The sequence below is a fragment of the Cyrtonyx montezumae genome, unplaced genomic scaffold (genome assembly GCF_038088225.1).
Source record: "Cyrtonyx montezumae isolate F1298 unplaced genomic scaffold, pur_monq_1.0 scaffold_45, whole genome shotgun sequence".
Taxonomy (NCBI): Eukaryota; Metazoa; Chordata; class Aves; order Galliformes; family Odontophoridae; genus Cyrtonyx; species Cyrtonyx montezumae.
The window spans coordinates 888,334-910,258 of NW_027072051.1; the positions used below are offsets into that span (position 1 = coordinate 888,334).

The 21,925-nt window shown below is 54.4% G+C and overlaps 1 protein-coding gene across 1 annotated transcript; it reads left to right on the forward strand.

Moving 5' to 3' along the window:
• The first annotated feature begins 4,609 nt into the window (after nucleotides 1–4,609).
• ADORA1 (adenosine A1 receptor) lies at nucleotides 4,610–21,361 on the forward strand. Its single transcript, XM_065747525.1, has 3 exons — nucleotides 4,610–4,946; nucleotides 5,221–5,595; nucleotides 20,417–21,361. Exons 2-3 carry the CDS (start codon nucleotides 5,255–5,257, stop codon nucleotides 21,048–21,050), a joined length of 975 nt encoding a protein of 324 aa, XP_065603597.1. The 5' UTR covers nucleotides 4,610–4,946; nucleotides 5,221–5,254; the 3' UTR covers nucleotides 21,051–21,361.
• The last annotated feature ends 564 nt before the right edge of the window (nucleotides 21,362–21,925 follow it).

The window sequence follows — 21,925 nt, forward strand, 5'->3', positions numbered from 1 at the left end:
AAATATAGGCTTGTACTCACAGATGCCTTCAAAATGCATCCGAGGTCTCTGCTCTGCAATCTGGTGCCTCCCACCCCACCCCATCCCACCCCATCCCACCCCATCCCACCCCATCCCATCCCATCCCATCCCATCCCATCCCATCCCATCCCATCCCATCCCATCCCACCCCACCCCATCCTATCCCATCCCATCCCATCCCATCCCATCCCATCCCATCCCATCCCATCTCGCCCCCAAATCCCATCCCACATCGGCAGTGCGTTCTGGGTAACACTACAGCCATTCACCACCACCCGGGGCACAAATTCAGCCCCCCAAACCTCCCAGCCCTCAGCGGGGAAAGGCAGGAGAAACCCCAGGGACTTCTTAGGGGAATGTCGCCGCCCAACAGCGCGGTGTTGTTCCGTGCAATGCAAAAATCCCATGTCCCACTGCAGCAGCCCCGAGCTGCCCCCAGGGACGGGGGCTTGGACGCTGCTTTCTCCGCTGCTCAGACGCTTTGGGTAATGTTTGTGCTGCTCTGGGGCCGAGGGATCCCGGCTGGAGGAGCAGGGCTGGAGGTGCTTCCCCTGCTCTGATCAGGAATTTTCCAATAGGGATGTGTAGGTTTAGGCACACGGGAGGGGTTTGAGCCTCCTTTCCTACAGCACGGGGGAGCTGGCCGATGAACTGCTGTCCCGATTTCGTTTCTGGAAATAGCACAGAGACAAGAAACCTCTCAGCCTGAGGAGGGGGAAAGAAGGCGGTGGCAGCAGCTCTGGCTCAGTGCTCACGGATGTCAGCGTCACCTCCTGAGCTCCGGGCAGAGGAGAGCTCCTGAGCTGGGGGTGGCAATGGGGCGATGATGTGAGCAGGAGAAAATCCCTCGCTGCCAAAACCCAGAGCTGCCCAGCTGGGAAAGACATAAGGGACAGCTGGAAGCGAAATCAGGGGAATATTAAAATAGAAATACATATTTCTTAAGTGAGAAATGCAAACTTTGGGAGCAGCAGCCGTAAGGACATGGTCTTCCTGTCCCACTGGAGGTGGGACACCCACGCCAGGATGCCCCGACGCAAAGGGTCACCTCCGTGCGGCACCTCCTCTTTCCTCCTTCACCCCCTTTTATTTTTCCTCTCTGTCTCTGGGAATCTGTGGTTTCACCCCAATCTTTGCCCCAGAAGGATGTGTCATCGCTGCCCTGTGCCTCCGAGCACTCACACCCCTCGCTCCTCCCCTGGCAAGCACCGTCCTGCCCCGACATGGGCGGCTTCCCATGAAACGAGGGGCCCTTCCCATAGCTCCGGGTGTGTTTGAGGGGTGGCCGCAGAAGGCATAGGGTTTTTGCAGTCCTCTGACGGATGGCAGTGGAAATATTTAACCCGCTCCCGTGCTGCTGAGGCTGCTGGAAGGGGTGGGCAGGAATAGCTCTTGGACGGCAGCCGGGCTCGATAACACTCGCCGGGCTCCCGAGGGATTAAAATAGGTCCCACACGCGGAAGGGAGATAACAGTGAGAGGAGGGGAAGGGCCCGGGTTGGGGGTGGGGCAGAGCCGTCGAGCAACCGGACCTCTGCTCTACCCCAGTGCTGTGCCAAGGAGAGCGCCATGGGTTCGGGCACTTCGGGATTTGTTTTCCCTTCGACCGCGTGATGTCTCAGCACTTTCTCCTGCCAGCGTCAGGAAGAGCAAAAAAACCCAACACCCCACAAACGTCCTCTCAGCACCCAGTGATGGGGACCTGTGCACCTCAGCACAGGGAGGGATTTGGATGCCAGTTTGGGGGGGTTCAAATGGGGCTGGGCTGGCCCCAGCTGCCCACAGACTATTGCTGGCAGGGACGGGCTCCTTGTGTGCATCCCATGAACGTGGCACACTGAGGGCAAAGGGGAGAAGAAAAATAAACAAAAAACAAAAAGCCTCTGCAGTGTGAAAAAAAAGAAGAAGAAAAAAAGCTTGAAAATGTGGCCAACACATGACCTGCCCCCTCAAGATCCCAAACAAAAATGAAGAGACTTCATACTTGGAATCGTCTCCCAGGAATTCTCTCTAAGCTGTGTCACAGCTGCTGAGCATCTGCTGCACAGCCCCAAGTGCAGCCAGGGGCTGTGCAGAGCAGCGGGGGGCAAAGCAGGGAGCACCCCCAGCAGTGCCCGGCAGGGCTGTGTGTGTCACCCAGCGCACGGGGGCAGCGGTGCCCCCAGGGCAGGAGTTGCAGTGCTGCATCCTTGGAGGAGCTCCAGCCCTCCCCTTTGTTGTGTTGCACGTTTCTGCTTGGGCCATGTTGTCTCAGACCACCGGACCGTGCTGCTCGGGGCGTCACTCATCCTAATTAATGCCCCACAGAGATGTCAGCCCACCCAGCGTTGGCACCAGCCACGCTTCCAATTAACTTTCCTAATTAAGAGGCCTCTTTCCTTAAGCAGAAGTATTCCCTTGTGATTGAAGAGGCAGAGAAACGCTCTCCATCTCAGCAGTGGCAGCACGGAGCTGCTCTTCCTGGAGGGAAACTGAGGCAGGGACAGGAGCTCCCACACCCTGACTCACCTTGGAAGCACATTTCTTGGCTGGAGCTGAGCTCTGGGTGCAGCCCCGTTCCCCGGGGCTGGCTCCAACATGCCACTGCATCACACAAACCCTCCCTGCCAGCCCAGGTTTGGTCCTGTCCCATAAACCTCACCGTGCCACCTCCCAGCCCTCCATCTCCCTCCTGTGCACCCACAGTGAGTGTCCTCCCCCGGCCCTTCTGCAGCTCAGCCCATTTTCTCCTTCCAAACCCCACAGCAAGAACCTGGAAGACCTTGAGCATCCTGCTGGGAGCCCGGTGTTCACCACAAAATTCCACTTGGTGCCTTTTTAAGGCCTGGCCTGGTTTCTGCAGGGCAGCTCACACCACGTCCACCAGCAGCGATCTCTGCACGCCCTGCAGCAGCCAGCAGCCACATTTCCTCGGTCAATATTTGCAGCCTTTGCCAAAGCCCTGAGAAATTTGGCTTGTGCTGAAGGGAGAGCTCATCCCCGTTGGCGGACTCCCAGACTCGCAGCTCAGTTTTGGCACAATTTGGGTGGTTTGGGTTGGTTTTTTTTTTAGGGGTGCTGCTAAGATTAGGTATGCTGGGGCGTGAGGCTGGGGAGGGGAGAGCAAACTGCGGATTCGCTTAGGAAAAGGAGTGGTTTTAATCGCAGTGTCTGAGGGATTTGCATGCAGTTCAGCCTGGACCTGCCCGCCTTCGCTTCCGCGTTTCAGTCCCGTGATGAACCCGGCAGCTTTCCCGTCCTGCTCCCTGCCAGATGCTGCCTGCAGGGACCTCTGCCGTGGGACACCACTCGGTGAGGGGTGGGGATGCTTTTCCCACTCCACCACCGTGCAGAGCCAGTGCCAGTCGGGATAACTGGAGGAACCCGGGCTGCAGGTTGGCACCACTATCCGCGTGCACGGGGACCCAAACGGAGCTCGGTGTGCCCGGCCCCACATCGCCTCCGGCTTCGGGCTGAGCCCTATAGCGGGATAACAGCTCCCTGCAGAGGATGTGCGCGGAGTGATGCGCAGTGAGACGCAGCCGCAAACACCTCCCATAAATAGCGCAGTGTTTACGTGAACTCTCCATCCCTGATTTGTTTTTCTCCCTGCACAGGGAACGGATCTTTTAAACCCGTGTAAGCTCTCTTTGCCCTTCTGTTGGCACAGCCAAAGTGGCCGCGGCTGGCACGTCACCACGGCCCCCACACGGCCCCTGGATGCTTGACCCCAACCCCGTGCCCACTGCTCAGCTGTGGGGGTGAGGGAGAAGCCCACAGGCCGCTGCTGATGGTGATGCTGGGTTTGGGATGTCACCACTGATGTCCCCATCCCTGCTTGATGGCGTGCAGGTTTGGATGGAGAAGGTGCCGAGGGGGCAGATTCAGACTGTAGGACACCTCTCATTGCGTAGGGCAGAGCAGGAGGGGACAAATCCAGCCCCACTCCTACCAGAATTGGGAGAAAGGATGCAGAGGGGGTCAGGCAGGGCTGGAGGAGTCCCTTTGTCCCAACCCTGATGTCACAGCTGCTCCCGGATCTGTAGAGCTCGGATAAACCCATCCCACTCCTGGGGAGATGATGTGCAGGGTGAGTATTGTGGGTGACTGGCTCCCACCTGGGGGTGCAAAGAGCACCCATGGGTGCTACACAGTGGCCAGGGCTGAGGGCTGAGCTGCAGTGCTTTGATCTTGGTTGGTTCACTCTATCAGAGCACGACCCACTTCCCAGCCCAGGACAGAAACATGGGGTTTGAACATTTTACCCCAGACTTCTCCCTCTCTTAACCAGCCCCTGAGCCAGCCCCAGCCCCAGCATGGGGAGACCACTCCTCCACACACTTTGTTGGGGATAGGAACGATCCCCCCCCCGTTTCCCAAACCCCCCTAACCACTGCTCAGCATGGGGTGCAGCCCCGGCACCCACGATGCTGCTCCGAGGGGTCAGCCCCGTCCAACCCGGCGCTGATTTAGGGGAAGCCGCCCCATCCCGGGGGTGGTTTGAGCATCACCGCTTCCACTCCGCCGGCGGAGCCCGATCCGGGGCTGAGCACCGGCTGCTCCGTGTCCGCTCCTCCTTTCCCCTCTGCTCCTGTCCCTACAAATCTGAAGCCGGTTTGGGTGCTAAAAGCGAAACGCGAGGCTTTTAGAGCCCGGGACTGGCTGCGGAACGAGCAACCCAACCGACCCCGCCCGCCTCGCCCCCGCCCGGCTGCGCAGCCCCAAATCGGGTCGGTCGCTCTTTAAAGGGCCGCGGGAGCGCCGCACCATGTGATGCTCCGGCCCCGGCTGCGGGCTGCCTGCGGGAGCAGCGCGGTACCGGGGCCGAGCGGAACCGAGCCGGGCCGGGCAGTTCCCCCGCAGCCCTCCCGCAGCATGTCCCCCGCTCTGCCCGCCGGCTGAACGCTTCGGGCTCGGGGACGGCACAACCCCCTGGAGCAGGACAAGGTGAGGCGTCCTTCGGAGCTAAGGACAGCAGAACGGCGGCTCACCCTCCCCCCCGCTCCCCCCCACCCCGGCGCGGTGGGACACGGAGCCCCGCTCCCCGCGGTGCGTTGCGATGGACGGGCGTGCTGCGGGGGGACGGGGCAGGACGAGCCCCGGGGGGGGCCGGCACAAGCAGTGGGATTCTTTTTCCAGCCCCCCCTCCACCCCATTTCCCCTCCCAGGATCCGTCCCGGCTCGCAGTGCAGTTGGTGACCGCCTCCCTCTGCGTTTGCAGGTGACCGAGGGAGCGCGGAGGGGAGAGCAGCATCATGGCACAGCCCGTGTCGGCTTTCCAGGCTGCCTACATCTCCATCGAGGTGCTGATCGCCTTGGTGTCGGTGCCGGGGAACATCCTGGTCATCTGGGCTGTGAAGATGAACCAGGCGCTGCGGGATGCCACTTTCTGCTTCATCGTCTCGCTGGCGGTGGCCGATGTGGCTGTGGGGGCTCTGGTTATCCCTTTGGCCATCATCATCAATATCGGACCGCAAACGGAGTTCTACAGCTGCCTCATGGTGGCGTGTCCCGTCCTCATTCTCACCGAGAGCTCCATCCTGGCGCTCCTGGCCATCGCCGTGGATCGGTACCTGCGAGTGAAGATCCCGGTCAGGTAGGGCAACGTGTTGGGAGTGGGTCTGGAGTGGCCACTGGTGGGGGGGAGGGGGAGCAGAGATGCCCCGAACTCTTTCTAATGAGCAGCAGCACCAGCAGGAAGGTCTGACTGCAGCAGGAATCGGGCTGGGCTGGGCCAGGGGGGTCCCACAGCCTCTGGTTGCTTTGCTTGGGGGGAGTCACTGTGCTACGCTGTATTTGGAAGGAGACAACAGCTCAGACCTCAGCCCAGGGTCCCCGTGGTGGAGATGGGGGTACTGACATCCTCAGGGACCTGTGGGTAGAGGCACAGCACCTGGACTTGAGGGCACACGACAGAGTGCAGCTCCTGTGTCACATCTCAGCCCCACACTGCCCGTGGAGGTGCCCGGGTTGCAGGGACACCGAGCTCACACCCGGCTCCTGGCACCACGAGGATCTCTCTGTCAGACACGGGCTCCTCCCTGCTTACTGCGGGGGTCCATGACCCTTCCACATCACAGAGATCCCCCAGAAGGTACCAAACCCTCCTGTGCTGAGTGCTGCCCCGACTCCTGGGAGCAGAACCCTCCTTGGGGCTCTGTGTGCAGGGACGTGGGGTGGGAGGCACCAGGAGCACGTGGCTGCTCGGGAGTGCTCGGATCCTTTGGATCAGTCCTGGGCTCTGCTGCTTTGGATTTGATCACCCATCTTTGGCTGACTCAGGAAAGGAGTGGAAAGCAAAAGGAGGGCACAGGGTAAAAACAGTCCCTCCCCACCACGCATGGCTTTGCAGGCAGTTCCTCATTTCCTCCCAAGTGTGATTTATATTATTATTATTATATCTTTTTTCCAAGCCTGAGAAATCCCCATCCAACAGCCCTCCAGAGCCATTTGTGCTCTGTTGCTGCTCTCAGTGCTTTTTTGGTTCTTCTGCATCCTCTGTGTGCAGGGGACAGGTTCAGCTGTGGGAGGACTGCGGGTCTATACTTAGCAGCACTGCTGAGCTCGTGTCTCTGCTTCTCCCAACAAAGGCAGCCTCTCTCCTCCCTCGCTCCCTCTGAGCATCAGTTGGGCCTTTTGGGGTGATTTCTGCTCTGACCTGGGAGCTTTCCTGAGAGCAGAGCCCTCTGTGCTGTGCGTAGTTTGGGAGGGTTTTTCTCATGCAGTATTAACTTGGTCCATCCTGCTCTGTGCACAGTGAGATTTCGCTCTGGCTGTTCAGATCTCCTTTACCATTAACTTTGCACTCAGCAGTGCCAGCGTTCCCACTCTGTCATCCACCCCATCCCAAATTCCCAGCAGTTGGTGATGACTGTGTGTGATTTTGTGCCCCAGGCACATCAGAGACTGAAAATGGGAGAAAATGCCACTGAAGAATAATTTCTGAATCTAAAATACTCTGAATTTCCCCCAGCTTATTACTGGATGCTAGTAATAATAAGAAGAAAATGGTACTGGAACATTTTTCTGGTGCTGACATCTCCTCTCAGCCCATCACCTTTGCATCTGGGGCTCTGTGGTCGTGTCCCATGGATGGGACTGATGGGGAAAGCCGGACCAAGGGGACTCTGCAGTGGCAGCAGCAAAGAGGAGGTTGTGTGCACCCCCAACAGTGCTGTCAGTGCCCCGGGATGCCCTGCAGGTCCTGTGTTTGGGATCTCTGAAGGGACCACGAGGATTTCCATGTCCATGCCGTGTGCTGGCTACTGGGGGCTGAAGGCAATGGGACTGCTGGCTGGGAGTGGCTGCCTGAAGGAGAGGCAAAGCCAGAGCACCATTCAGATGGAGCAGAAGGTACCACACCCCCCAGTTCCCCAAGAGAGCTGCTCCATACAGCTGGAAGCCACCTAAAATAGGCTCAGTGCCTTTGTGCTGGTGGAAAAGCTCCCATCTCCCCCTCGCATCCTTCCTCCCCACCCGACAGCACCCCTGTGTGCAGTCTCCCCTCGCTGGGCACAGCAGGGTCCCCTCAGCCCAGACCCCACTTCCCCCTCCCTGATGTGCTTAGGGAAGATGAAACGAGTTCAAAGGGAGGGGAAGGAGCCAGGCAGGAGCGTCCGGCAGGAACCGGCCCCCAGCATCCCCGCGGCAGGATGCAGGAGGGACGGTGCTGGAGGGATGTTTTCATGGGGATGTGGTTCCTATAGCTCCCATCTCTGCTCCAAGCATGATTCGGGGACCATGGCTCTGCTCTGCAATGCTGGGTGGGATTTTGTGTTGTTTTTTTTTCCTGTTTTTGGAGGGGGTTTTGACAGAAACCTTGCCAGGGATGCTGGGACATAGCCTGGCCCTGTCCTGGGGCTTCCTTAGGATTTCTCCCCCATTTGTCTGCTTTGAAATGCAAACTAGGAGAAGAAAACCATGGGTGAAGCAGGGTCTGTGGGTGGCTCTGGGGACAGCGTTGGTGCTCTGTGCTGTTTCAGCAGTGCCCTGAGCCTGAGGAGATCCAACAGTGCAGGAGCATCCCTCAGCCCTGGACCACAGATCCCACTAGCGAGGAGGATTGCAGGTAACATCCTGGATGAAGGCAGCAGTGCGACGCTTCCTCAGCTTGCCTCTATGTTTTCAGGGCTCCAGTTGGGATTGCAGTGCTCTTTCCCCTTCTCTCTGAGTCTGCCAAGAGACACAGGCCTCGATCCAGCTGGGGTTGGGTCATGGGAAGGCTCATCGCCCTCGGGCAGCTGGGGTGCAGGGCTGAGGCTTCCTCCACTGAGGTTTCAGGGGATGACTTGGCAGGATGTTGGGGGCACCTCACTGCTGAGGGGGTCACTGGGGCAGGACCCTGCTTTGGACTGAATTCCCAGGAATAGCAGAATTGGAGCACCTGAGGAGTGTGGAATGTATTTCCACTGCTGCCAGCAGCAAATGCTGGGAATCTTCCATGGATATTTGGACCCTGAGAGGCAGCAGCACGGGCAGGATGGAGAAGGAGAGGTGTGGGATGTGGTTGGGATGTGCCCCAATCCCTGTGGTTCTTGGTCCCCTGGAGATGATCCCCACAGAAAGGGGGAAGCACCAAACCTCAGAAGCAATATTTCAGGCTGTCCTAAGGATTTCAATCCAGAACAAAAGATTGAAAGGAAAAAAATGAAATGCACGCTTCATCTGAGGGCAATTTGTCACTGGGATGATGTGACCCAAAGGGAAATTTCCCCAGGGAGGCAAGGGTGACCAGAGATGGCTCCCAGCAGCCTGGACTATGCAACAGACGATGCATAAGGACAATGGTGAGTGATCCTGTCCAGCCAAGCAAGTGCACAAGAGCTCATTGAGGCATCTTTCACCTCTGTGAGCTGATAAAAAGATGACATCCAGTCCAGGCTGCATTGCTAAGGAAGACAATCCCATTTCCGTAAACCAGAGGAGTTTTTGGGGACGGCCAGCTCTTTGCAGCCACCTCTTGCTCAGAGGGTTTTGTTCTGCTCTGGCTGCTTTCCACTGGGTTGGATGAGAGTGACCTGCAGGTAGATCAGAACTGAGAGCAAAGAGGAACAGCCAGCAATCACAGCCTGGGAGCGTTTGCTGGAGAACTGAGGCTGTTTCCAAGCTGTATGTTCCAGCACTCCCTGATCAGCTCAGCACGTGGATGCTAAATCTTGGTACTCACATCAAGCTGTGTTCAGAACCAGATAGGCTGCGTGGGTCCTGGACTAGGAGCCTGATCCTGATGCCACTGAAATGATCAGAGCCCTGGAACCAGGCAGTGATTTGCCAGTGGGTTATATCAGGCTTAGGTCCTGCAAATACCCGATGGAGCCACTTTTCAGCATGCCTCTGTGACCCACAGAGTAACAGTCAGCCGAGTGCATGCTAAGTCACAGTTTGGGGCTCTTCCCTTGGTGATAGGACGTCTGGATTAGGCTCTCCAGGAGTGCACAGCTGCAGCAGCAGTGCCATGAGACATCTGCTGGCAGCCAGAAAATCAGGTCACTTGAAAACACCACAGCCACTGCAGTGCTGGCTGGAGGGGAGTGAGCTGGGCTGGGAGCAGTGTTCCCAGATCCCTGGCTTTTGGGTTTGTGGGCCTCCCCTCCTTGGGAGGTGGTAAGGGTCCAACTGTGGGATGCTCTGTAATTGGCAGGGCAGAGGGAAAGGGGAGGGGGGGGGCGATGCTCTAGATTTTCTGAATTTAGGGGTTACTCCCAACATTTTTGGACTAAGAAGGCAAGAGGAGATGCATGGCTGCCCTGTGCACATGCACACAGGGTCTCCGTCTCATCCCAACCTCCCAGCAGGGCCAGATGCAATCCATGTGCTGGGTCAGCTGCCGGGGGATTGCTCTGCCCTGACCCCGTTTGCTGGAGTCAACATCTGTCCCCAGGCAGAGCCTCCATCTGCCTGCTGGGAGATGAATGATAACCAGCTCCTTGCTGGTGTTTTCCTCTTACGCTCCAAAATCATGCTCTGGGAAGATTTTCATTGGGATTTTTTATGAGTTCTAGTAACTTTGTGGTAGAGACACTGACACTTAAGAGTGCCTCGACATTAAATGTGAGGGCAGGTTCCCTGGAAGGGCAACAGTACTCTTGCAGCTAGAGAAGATGGTTTTCCCTTTCCTGGAGTGATTCAGTTGTTTCCAAAGGTGCTGGTTTGGTGGAGGTGATGCTGATGCACACTGGGGTCTGATACTTACCAAGGACCCCATAGAGGCAGTGAAAATAAGTTCAACACGGTACAGGAGGTTCTGCCAAAGCTGCTGATTCAGACTGCCCGGTCCCTGCCAGCCCAGCCCGGCCCTGCAGGCAGCATGTCAGGAGTGATTCAGGAGCAGCTCACCCTGGTGTGTGCCATCACTGCAGCCAGTTGGAACTGGAGATGCCTCCGGCCACAGAGGAAACCTTTGATGGGTTGTCCTGGGTCTTCCTTCACCCCTGAGCTGAAAGTTCATTGCAGCAGTGAGAGGTGTCGTTGTCACCTGGTCTTTATAGAAAGGCCAGCTTGACTGCGATGACCAGAAAGGGGATTTTGGCTGTGAGTTTGATGGAGATGAGTGAGGTAAAGCCACCAGATCCTGTTTTCAAGGCCTGATTGGCAGGGACCCTCAGACCAATGGCCACAGTTTGCAACCAGTGAGGTCAGAGCCAACCATCCCTCCTGTTCAGAACACCCCAAAGCATTCTGCCCTCAAATAGAAGGGGCTACTGGGCATGGGGAAGTGTACACAGCAGCCAGTGTGACCTACTTTCATGCTGAAATCTGCTTGGCAGTGTGAGAACGACTCACCCCAAGAAGTCACAGCCTTGGCATGGGTACGGGACCTGGGGAGACTGATTGGAGATGGAGGGAGTAGAGAAAGTTGGGGTTGTAGTGGGTCTGACGTTCTGGTGTGGAGGAGGCAGTGGGAAGGCCTTCAGCACACAGCAAAGAGTGGGACAAAGAGGAGGAGGATGCGTGGAGGAGGCAACCTGGTGAAGTGACCTGGGAGATGAGTTTCTTTGTGATGCACACAGGAGTCACTGCAGACTGGAACAAAACCAATGGGCTGAAAGAAAAGCTGAGATTGGAGGAAGGTCAAGGAAGAACCTGCAGGATCCTGCCCAAGGGGTGCAAGGGAGAGAGAGAGCAGAATGTCACAGGCCCAGCATAAAGCAGAATACGGAGTGTGGAGAAGACCATGAGAGGGAGAAACATCAGCCAGGTGGGACGGAGATGGCTTGAGTGGCTTGACCCCTTGGGGACAACACCATTCCCAGTGCCTGATTGAAGAATTTCCTGCCCCAAATCAGAAACTCCCTGAGTTCCTGGCAGGGAGATGCCGTTGCTGGCAGCATGGATGCCCAGCTGCTGGGACAGGCACGCGGCTCTCACGTGGCATGCCCAGCCACAAGAAAGAGCAATTGATGATCTCCAAGATGTGCACAAAACAGCCCCAGAGCCAGCAGGGAACCCTGCAGAATAGCAATAAGCTAATCATCTCTTGCTGTGCCAGGGCTCAGCCCCTCTCAGCCTGCCTGGGCACATAGATCACTGCCTTCCTGACACGCAGGTCTGGGGTTAAGGAGACAGCGTTGGTGATGCCATCAGCAGGTGTGAAATAATCCCACAGTGGTTCCTTCCAAAACACGGAGGCATCAGACACCTGTGGGCTAAGAACCATATTGGTGATGGAGTGAGATCTGAGGAGGAAGGGATGCAGAGCAGGATCAGGTGCTGGCAAGTTTGGTGGTGTCTGGGTTTGTCCTTCACTGCACAGAGCCCAGTGGGACCCAACAGCAATTCTTTGCACCCTTGTCCTGTCCCTCGCTGCATTTTCCATCCCTCCCCACCTCATCCCATCCATGCCTCTTTCATGGGCTCTGTGCCTGGCACCGAGCTGGGCATTGCTTCCAGCACTTGGTTGGTTTGGCTGGAATTTTGTTCTTACAATTAAAAACTGCTCCCAAAAAGGAAGGGCATTTGCCCCCAAGCCTCACCCTCTTGTCTTCCTCACCTGGAATGCATGAGGTACCCATGGGCACAGCACCTGGTCAGCTGTGATGCCTGGGCAGGCACATGGGGCAGGGAGGTGACATCTCCTTGTCCACCATCCTGGTGACAGTCACCAAAGGAGAGCTGTGCTGAGCACAGTGGGGCATCGCCTTCCCTGTGCCATTCCCATCCCCACAGCCAGAGTATGGGATGTTTTTTCTCAGCCTCTTTCAGACGAGGGAAGTGCCACCTCCTGGCACTGGGGATGTGTTCTCGTTCAGCTCAGTTCATCCTGCTTCACTTGGCACAGCAGAGCCCCCCTCTGCAACTCGGTTTCCCCATCTGCTCACAGAGGGAACAGTGCTCCAAACTCTCTGGAAGCACTGAGAAACGCTGCCTCAGACACAGCCATAATTAGCACAGGCTTTCAGACCGTATTATTCCTCTTTCTTTTTTGCCTTGCTATCAACGCTCCGTGAGTTAAACCCTACAACACACAGCTACAACATGTTTATTTCAGCATGAGTGGCTCCGTTTGCCTGTGACACGGAGCAGCCGAGGGCTGATGGCACAGCATGCATCCAGATGGAGGAGAACTGCCATACAGAACCAGGATTAACTGAGTGGAGATCAGCACCCACTCCCGTGATGCTCTCAGCCTGGGCGGTGCAGATGCTCCATGCCCACAGGGGCACCTCCAGTTTTGGTTGCAGCCACAGCAAAGCACCTCCAGCATCATGAGGACCCTCTCCTATGTCCCTTGTGCCCCAGGAAAGGGGACAGTGGGGCCCTCTGGGGCTCCATGGGAATCAATGCAGTTCTTGTGCATGGCCGGACTGGCTGCTGCCTGCCCAATGAGTCCTCCTTGCCCGTGCCCTACTGCAACCAGGCTGCATCTGCCCATTGCTCCCTGCCTGGATTTAATTGCCAGGGTAATTAAGAAGATGCACAGGGTGTAATTAATTGCTGCAGTTCCTGCTCTCAGGTCTCAGCTCTTTCCCTGCCATCCTGGTGGAAACCCTGAGCAGGTTCCTTCCAGGCTGCAAGGTCAGTCAGTTGTCTTCCAAGGGAATAAATCATCATTTAAACCTGAGGGAGGAAGCGGGAAATAAATAATAAACTTCAGGTTTGCTTTGCACTTGCACTTATTTGTTTTCTTGGTGAAAGATCAATTCTCTGCGGCGAGGGAACATTTGATTGCGGTGCTAACAGGAGCCTTCACTTCCAATTTGGCGCTGCATTTGGCTGATCAAGATATATAGATCTGCACTGGACAGATTCATCTGTACGTAAATAACTTTATGACTAAACACATACGTACTCCGTTCCTCACTTCTGTTCCCCTGATGTTGCAGAGAGGTGAGTAACACAGGTTTCACCCATGATCTGTGGCAAGTTGAGATTGGGCTGAGGTTGGAGGTGCGAAATGGCATCTCCGAGACAGTTCTCATTAATTGGAAGTACATATAGACAACTCATTAGCAGAAAGAGAAATTAATCTGCCTGCTTTCTGCATTTGAAATTGAGCTTTTAAGCAGGGAAAGGCAGCCCTGTGCAGAAGATGCTGGACGGGTTGTTTTGGGTTATCGTGTCCTCTGAGGCTGAGGAGCGGTAGATCTCATCAGCTCTCCTAATTCTCATTTAGAGGTTGGGTGGGGAAAACAACCTCCCCTGTCTGCTGAACCTCCAGCCAATGTTTCAGCCTTGGAGGTTTCAGTCTTGGAACTGGATGAAGTGTGTGAAGGGAAATGTTCCCTCTGCAGCGACAAATTGTGCCGCGAAGATCCCGGACAGCAATAACAAGTGGTAGCCTAAGAAACCGGAGTGGGGTTGTTGACTACAAAGCAGGAGTCAGGTCAGCAAGCAGAAGTGCAAAACCAAGAAATTAAAAGTGAGCTGATAGCAATCTCTTGTTCCATCTGTAATTTGGGATATCTCATCTTCTGAAGTGTCCTTCTGCAGCTGAGAGATAAAGACCCACCTCAGTTGTGCCTTGCTGCTGGACTAATGCCTCTCCCTGGGAGATGCTATCTCAGCTTTCTTGCCTCCCTGCCTTGAGCAGATGAACCAGCAGATCATCTTGAGACCCCTCTTATATCCACTCCTGCTGCTTCCTTTTAATAGCTCTTGGTGTTTTGCAGCCTCACCCCGTTGGATGTCAGTGCAGTGTTGGCAGCGGGTGATGCTGTGGGTTGGGGTATGAGCTGCAGAAGTTCTCGGAGCCCAATCGCACCAGGCTCACACACATTTTGTATGTCCCATCTAAAGCTCACATTTGTCAGAATTGCCACTTTTAGTGGCTTCTGGAGCTGCCTTATTTCTTTTCCCCCCTTCCTCCCTCTCCCTCTTCCAGAGTCCTCGTTTCAAAGGAGCTCTTTAGGATCAAGAAAAATATTATGCATGCAAAGAAAAACGGAAGTGCAGTGCAAACCTTCAATTGAAAAACCACTGCTTTTATCTTTGATTTACACTGAAAAGAGCCAGAGCTGCCTCTTATCCCTTCTCTCTTGTATTACATGAATGCCCCGACTCCTCTATGAATCATAGAATCATTAAGGTCAGAAAAGACCACTAAGATCACCAAGTCCAACCACCAACCCATGCCCACCATGTCTGCAAAGCACAGAGGTGCAGAGATCAGCTCCGTGCCCAGGCTGGGTAACGAGCACCCAGATAATTGCCACAGCAGGGACAGGGCTTGTGCATGAGATCCATGGGGGGGCCTGGGGTGCTGTCCCCAGGTGAAGAGCTGGCTGCATGCTGCGGGTTTGGGACAACTCCTGAAACCTTCTTGCTCTGCAGAAATCATTTTCTGCTGGAGACGGACATTTCTTCACATGTGACAAGGTCCCAGACCTCTTCCCCTCTCCAAAAAGACTTCTGCACATAAAATAACTCTTTTTGACAACAAAACTATTCAGATGCTAAAAGCATTTACTTTACTGCATGTGGGTAATGCTGAAAGCAAATCCATCATGCCCAACACAGCATGCCTTGTCTGATGGAACCATCCCTTCTAATTCAACCACTTCTCTTAGGGATTGGGCTGTTTCTCTGTGCCCTGATACCCAAAGCCTCGATGAAACAGAAGATTTTCAACTTCTTCTTCCCTTTTTAAAATAGCACTTCTCATGCTTTGCATTGCAGAGGAGCACTAAAATAATACTGCTGCCTGGGACTAAGAGCCAAAAGACAAGAATGTCACTTTTTTTTTTCCCCCCAGTTCTGGGATCCTGCAGCTCATTTCGTGGTTTTGGAGCAGTTGCCAGCAGTGTTAAATCATTTCCCTCCCACCTACCTCTGGGTCCTGGAAGGAAAAACCAGTGATCCAGGAAAACCCTGAGAGGGCTGCGACCACACATGGTGGAGCTGGGAGGGTGCTGGCCATGGCATTGGGTGGTCTCATGCCTCCTCCTGGGGCAGGGTTTAAATCATTTCCATCAGGCATCCCCGGGCCCCTCCTGAACCTCACATTTAGGATGAGAGGTTGAGCACCAGGTGAGCAGTCCTCACTGAGAATTGCAGCTTATACAGCCAGAATACTTGTACACATCAGGATCCAACCACAGGCTATAAACCAAGCCCAGTTTGACAGCCAGATGCAGCAGCATCTCCCCAGACTTACTCTGGGTCCCAGGGGCTGCGTGGTCCAGGTCCCACACAGCCTGCTTGCACAAAGCTTTCTTTCTGTCATCTCCTTTTCATTTACCAGAGCTCCAGCTTCATCTTCACCCGCCACCAAGCGAAGCACTCACCAAAGCCCTGGGGACGTCACATCTGCATGTGCAGGGACCCATCAATTTTGGATGGATTCGTTCTCGTAAACCTCATAATCACCCTCGCCTGTATCCATTAGAAGAATTACTGCTCCCTGCTTCGCTACGAGGCCATAACATCCTGTGCTTTGCAGGCACTCACTGCAGAGTAATTCCTCCAGAGAGAGCTGCCATTTTATGGTGGCAAAATCCAACTTTCTGCCTTCCTCGTGGCTTTAGGCCAGATTTGCATAAATAAACCTCACGACGAGGTGCCATCTCTTGCTGCAGAGGAGACCCAAAGTGTTTTGGGAGCAGTGTTTCTCAAAAATGAAGGTTGTTTGGATGATCTTAGTGGTCTTTTCCAGCCACAACGATTATCTGATCCTGTAGGGATAGAAAGGTGCCAGTAGAGCTGGTCCTAGGTGGGAAGGACACCATACAGTGACACGTCCCCCTGTGTTCTCTCTTGTCCTTCTGGCACTGTTCAGGTTTCCTCCCTCTGCTCCCATTTCTCATGGGGAAAACAACCAGAGGTGCTGGGAGGAGACAGTGCACAGGGCTCCTTGGGTCTTCCTGGTCATTTCTGGAGCACTAGGAAGTGTCTCTGTGGTAGGACGTCAGAAATCCTGTGCTTGTGGAGGCTGCTGGGCCATGTTGGTGCAGGACAGGGGCTCCATCACCAGCAAGCACCCGTGTCCTTTCTGCAGGACACACTTCTCTGGCTCACTTGAAAGAGTGCATGGGCTCTGTGGGCTGCATGTCTTCAGATGACATCAGACAAATAACAGATCTGGGATTTTAGTACTGGGACAATCTCCTGGGAGATGCTGGCTATCAATCTCCTCCCTTTGAAGTATTCGTAGGAACACGCTGTCACTAAGAGCCCTATCTAGCCACCAGCTTTGGCTAATGTCAGTTGGCACTGATCCCTTCCAAGGCCACCATCCACCCACCAGCTGTCACCAGCCCTCACTTCTTCTCAAGTGGAAAACCAGAGCTGATGTGATCAGGAGAGCAATAGTCTGAAATGGCGTCAATACCCCTCTGCCCACGAGGTGCTTTCTCACATCACCTCTATGGCTGTGTCATTGCCACCTGTCACCTCCATCCCAACTGTGAGAATTGCAAGGATGACTCAGGAGAGTGTGAAAGACCTTTGTGGTGGGAAGGAGAGCTGTCACCCAGCAGTTCCAGCCATGTCTGCAGACAACATGGGCTCTGCTGTTGGTTTACTGCAGTCTTTGGATGGGTTTGGGGAGTATGAAGGGCTGAGAGGTGGGTGTTTGACCCCAAGGAGCTACTGAACGCCCAGCCATCACAAAGCAGGGATGTGAACAGATGGGAAGCATATTAAGTTGAGGTGTTGGTCCAAAGTGACCTTTTCTTAGTTATTTTAATACACATTTAAGTACTTGCTAAGCTTGGACTTCAGGATTTTAATGTAATTGAGGCCCAGGAGAGTGCTTCCCAAAAGGAAATGGTCATGTCAAGATGTGGTAGGAGCTGAATCTAGACTGGAAATTACAAGTATATGGAAGAAAGGGCAGATAACACCCTCAGGGTGAGGGCCAGGGTGGTACTTCACAATTTCCTGAGGAAGGGGGACCCAGCTTCTCTCCCAGTACTTCATCCTTGGCCTAAGGAACCCCACTCCTTTCTCCAGGCCTTGGCAGAGGGTTTGGGGCGATGCCCATCTCCATGGGGAAGGGGCAGCACAGAGCCCTCCTGGGAGGGAAGAGAGGTTGAAACCTTGCAATTATGGTCAGGCTCAAAACCCCACAGATAAAGGACACAAACCCAAATGATGGGATGACAGAGGTGACAATTATCTTGGATGGTTTCATCGCAGCTGTTAATAAAAATAATAGCAGCAATATATTTGTAATGATGGTAGCAATCATTCCAGTGACAATGATCACAATATAATTATTTATTAATAGTGAGCCATTATCAGCACTTCCTAGTGCTTCTGCCTCCCAGACCCATCCCAAATTCTAGCTCTATCTCATTAATACAAAATGAGATGAGAAAGATGTTTGCTTGATGGCATAATCAAAGCAGAAACATGGGAGCAGCAAAGACTCTGCACCTCCTCCTCCCCCCCACCAAATACTCCTTGCCAGGGGGTCAAGCAATAGACAGGATCTTGTATTTCTCCTCAGTAGGGTTTGCAGCCTTCAGAGCAGCAGAGCCCCATGGCCAGACCCTGTGGGGTGTAAAAAGGAGGAGCTTGGAGTCCCTTGGTGGTTTTATCATTCCTCGTGTGGGGCTGATTGGGTGTGTGGGCACCTCAAGCCCCAGGGATGGATGTCACTGCCCTGGGCTTGTGGCTTGAAGGAACCAAGTCAACAAAAGCCTCAGTTCCCAATGGTTGCAGAGAGGTTTTGCTTTCAGTGGCCAGAGTTGTGCAGTGAGGAGCAATGGACATGCAGTGTGGCACAGAGATGAGTGTGCAGCAATGAGAAGGAAGGGATGAGCATTAATGAGGGCAAGGAGGTACAGCAAGGGTGGGTGTGCAGCGAGAAAGACGGATGGGTGTGCGTAGAGGAGGGATGGATGCTCATTAAGGAGGAACGGATGTGAGCTGAGAACGGATGAATAAGTGCACTGAGGAGGGATTGGGTGTGTGTTAAGCAGGGATGGATGTACAGCGAGGTTGCATGGATGTGCAGTGAGAAGGAGGGAGGGCTGTGCTCTGGCATGGGAAGTGGACAAGCAGCCGTCAGCATGCAGGGTGCTTGCTCTGCTGACTGTGTGTTACACCCTCTGCACCAAACAGACTTGTTCACGACCTCTGCAGCTGTCCTGATAGCCATCTGCAGCAGCACGCTCTGTTCTGGAGCAGTGTGGGGCTGTGACTGTTGGTGCTGGCCCCCAGCAGCCGTTCTCCATCCCCTCCAGTCTAGCTACAGGCATGAAACCTGTGTCCTCTGCTCCAGCTCATGGATAAAAACAGGGTCTCAGTGCTCTCTCTGTCCCCTGTGCTTCCCAAATCCAGGCAATGGAAGGGAAGAAGGGCTCTGTGCTCCATACTCGGGTGCCTGGGGACCATGGGACACCACTTGTATGACAACTGCCTGAACCACTGGTTGAGAAAAGACCCAGTCAGCCCTGGGAGCACAGGTGAAGGTAATTCACCTGTGCAACCAGAAGGGGTGGAGCCATGCTGCACCCCTCCTAGACCTCATTTAAGGGCTGACTGCCACTGAGGAAGGAGCTCTTGTTAGAGATCCTTTCTTTGTGGAGTTTTTCCCTGTGAGCCTTGATCCTTGGAGATGGGTGAGCCTTCGTTTTTCTTCTTTGTAACATCTTCTCATTGCTCTGGTCCTGTTGCCATTATGCCACTGCTTCAGGGTGGGGAACACCTCAAACTGTAGGAAAAGATAGCAGGAAGCCCTCAAAGTCATCTAGATTTGGGGTTTCCGTGGGGCTCTGTCACCCACCGCTCCCATCCCACAGAGCTGACTTTCTCCCACTATCCCTTGGCTCCCTGGTGCCCCAGATCTCCCTGCCCCATGGCTTTCTCAGGGTCTCCTGCCCTTTCTCCTCCTGACAAGGGATAAATCACTCTCTGGCTCTCAGAGGAAACAACAGCTTGCCTTGCCTCCACCTTCCCACGGTATCTGCCTGGGAATGGTTTCCCAAATTAGCGGGGTCTCATTCAGAAAAGCCATCAGGGTGAGTGGCTGTGGGTCCTCTGGGCTTCTGGGGATGGATGTTCCCCCTCTGTCCTGCACCTCTCCGTGCTTCCACCCTGCTCGTGGCAGGGGTCTGGAGAAGGGACCTTTGGAGGAGAAGGAGCGGGTTTGAGTTCCCAGCAAATTTACTAAGACAATCAGCAGGGAATTCTGAGCAGTAGGATGGGAATCCATGTTTCACAGCCACCTCCACGTGGTCTCCATGACCAGGTTAACACTGGGATCACTGCAAAACCCAGCAGGCACACAGAAAAATGTTCCTTGTTCAATCCTCTCTGGTTATAGGCGATAACACTTGGGCTGTGAACCTGTCTGGCCTCTAAGGAGATGCTTTTGTCTGAGAGCCAGGGGGAAAAATCAACCTGGCAGACTTTGTTCCTGCTTGGAGAGCACTGGGGAGCCAGGACTGTGTTGATTGGGAGGATGCAGAGCCCTGTCAGCATCCTCCTTCCATCCCTTGGCACCAGCCCATTAGGAAAAAGGGTTTTGTCAGTGGGGAGGGCACATTAGGAACTGTAACAAGCTGTGCCCAGGGGACCATTAGCACTGCTGGATGCTTCCTCCACCCAGCAGTCTCTGGGGAAGTTTTGTCAGTGATTTCCTCCCTGGCACAGGGGGAATTGGCAGAGGTGGGGTCCCAGCAGGGCTGGAGCAGAGAGACAGTATGTGGTTACTAATGCACTTCCTGGCTTCTCACCAATGCCAAGAGCTCCAGGATCACCTTCAGGAGGTGTCTGGGTTGGGGAAGGTGATGGGAGTCACTGACCCTGAAGGTGTCCAGAGAAGTGGAGATGTGGCACTGAGGGAGATGATCAGTGGAGATGGGCTGGGGTTTGTGTGGTTCTGGAGGCCTTTTTCAATCTTAATGATGCCATAGTGAGAGCAGCACCATGGGTATCTCAGAATGGGCCATCCCATGTGCAGAAATCTGAACCTTGAGGCGAATTCTCCCACTTGAGTTTCATTTTCCCTGTGGTCATTGTCTCTTGCACAGATACAAGAGCATGGTGACGCCCCGGCGGGCAGCAGTGGCCATTGCTTGCTGTTGGATCGTCTCCTTTCTGGTGGGGCTCACCCCAATGTTCGGTTGGAATAACCTGAACAAGATGAGGAGGACTCAGGATCTGAACACCAGCCACGCAGAGTTTGTCATCAAGTGCCAATTCGAGACGGTCATCAGCATGGAGTACATGGTGTACTTCAACTTCTTCGTCTGGGTCCTGCCGCCACTGCTGCTGATGCTGCTCATCTACCTGGAAGTCTTCAACCTCATCCGCAAGCAGCTCAACAAGAAGGTCTCCTCCAGCTCCAACGACCCCCAGAAGTATTATGGGAAGGAGCTGAAGATCGCCAAGTCCCTCGCGCTGGTTCTCTTTCTCTTTGCGCTCAGCTGGCTCCCTCTGCACATCCTCAACTGCATCACCTTGTTCTGCCCGTCCTGCGAGACCCCGCACATCCTCACCTACATCGCCATCTTCCTCACCCATGGCAACTCGGCCATGAACCCCATCGTTTATGCCTTCAGGATCAAGAAGTTCCGGACAGCCTTCCTGCAGATCTGGAACCAGTACTTCTGCTGCAAAACCAACAAAAACGGCAGCAGCACCGCAGCTGAGACAGTCAACTAGAAGCTGGGGGATCGCTGCTGGTCCTGATGCCAGGGAAGGGGGCTGAGGACCCAGGAGGGCTGGGTTTGCCATTCCCTGTGCAATCTGAACAGCCCAACCCCTGGGCTGCCCCAGGGGGTTATTTATTCACAAGCATCGTACTGTTTTGATATTGTAGCCCGCACTGTTCCTTTCTTTTTGACTTTTTTTTTTTTAATTTGGTTGTTAATATTGTTGTTCCGTTTTTATTTTTAAGTGTTGCCAAGTATTTAAGGAGATGTTGTACAGATAAAGACGTGGTTTATCTTAATGCAAATAAAGTAAAATAGTAAAAGCCATCCAGGAGGTCCTCCAGCACTGATGGGTTCCGATGGCTCCTTGGAGCTGTTCACGGTGCTGGGCACCCCATGCTCTGCTCACCACATCCTTCCCTCTGTGCAAGGCAGAATCCCATCTCTTCCACAATATGGGATCATTAAGATCACACCAGCTCCTGTTGCCTCATCTCTCTCCCACGTTGCTCCCTATTCCCTCTCCACACAATCAGACTCTTTTAACCCAAGATGTGTAGAGAAGGGATATTGCGTTGGGGCTGACACTGCCATGTGTCCAGCTCAGGTTTGGTCATGGGCAGGGTGGATGGGGATGAGTTCTGCAGTCACTACAGCAGCACTGCCAGCCCCAGCTCTGTGGCAGGATTTCTTCTAGTGATGGGAAGAGTTAATTAGAGCTAAATTGGAATTCCTCCCTTATCAGCATCCCTTATTCATCAAACTCCCTTTGGAAGCACATTTCCTATGGCCCTTCCCTGCCCTGGGAGGGTTGTGCCCCTCAGACGTCACCGATGGCAGTGAGTTCCCATGGGGCAGGGAGGAAAAGGTCCTGGACGGGTGAGA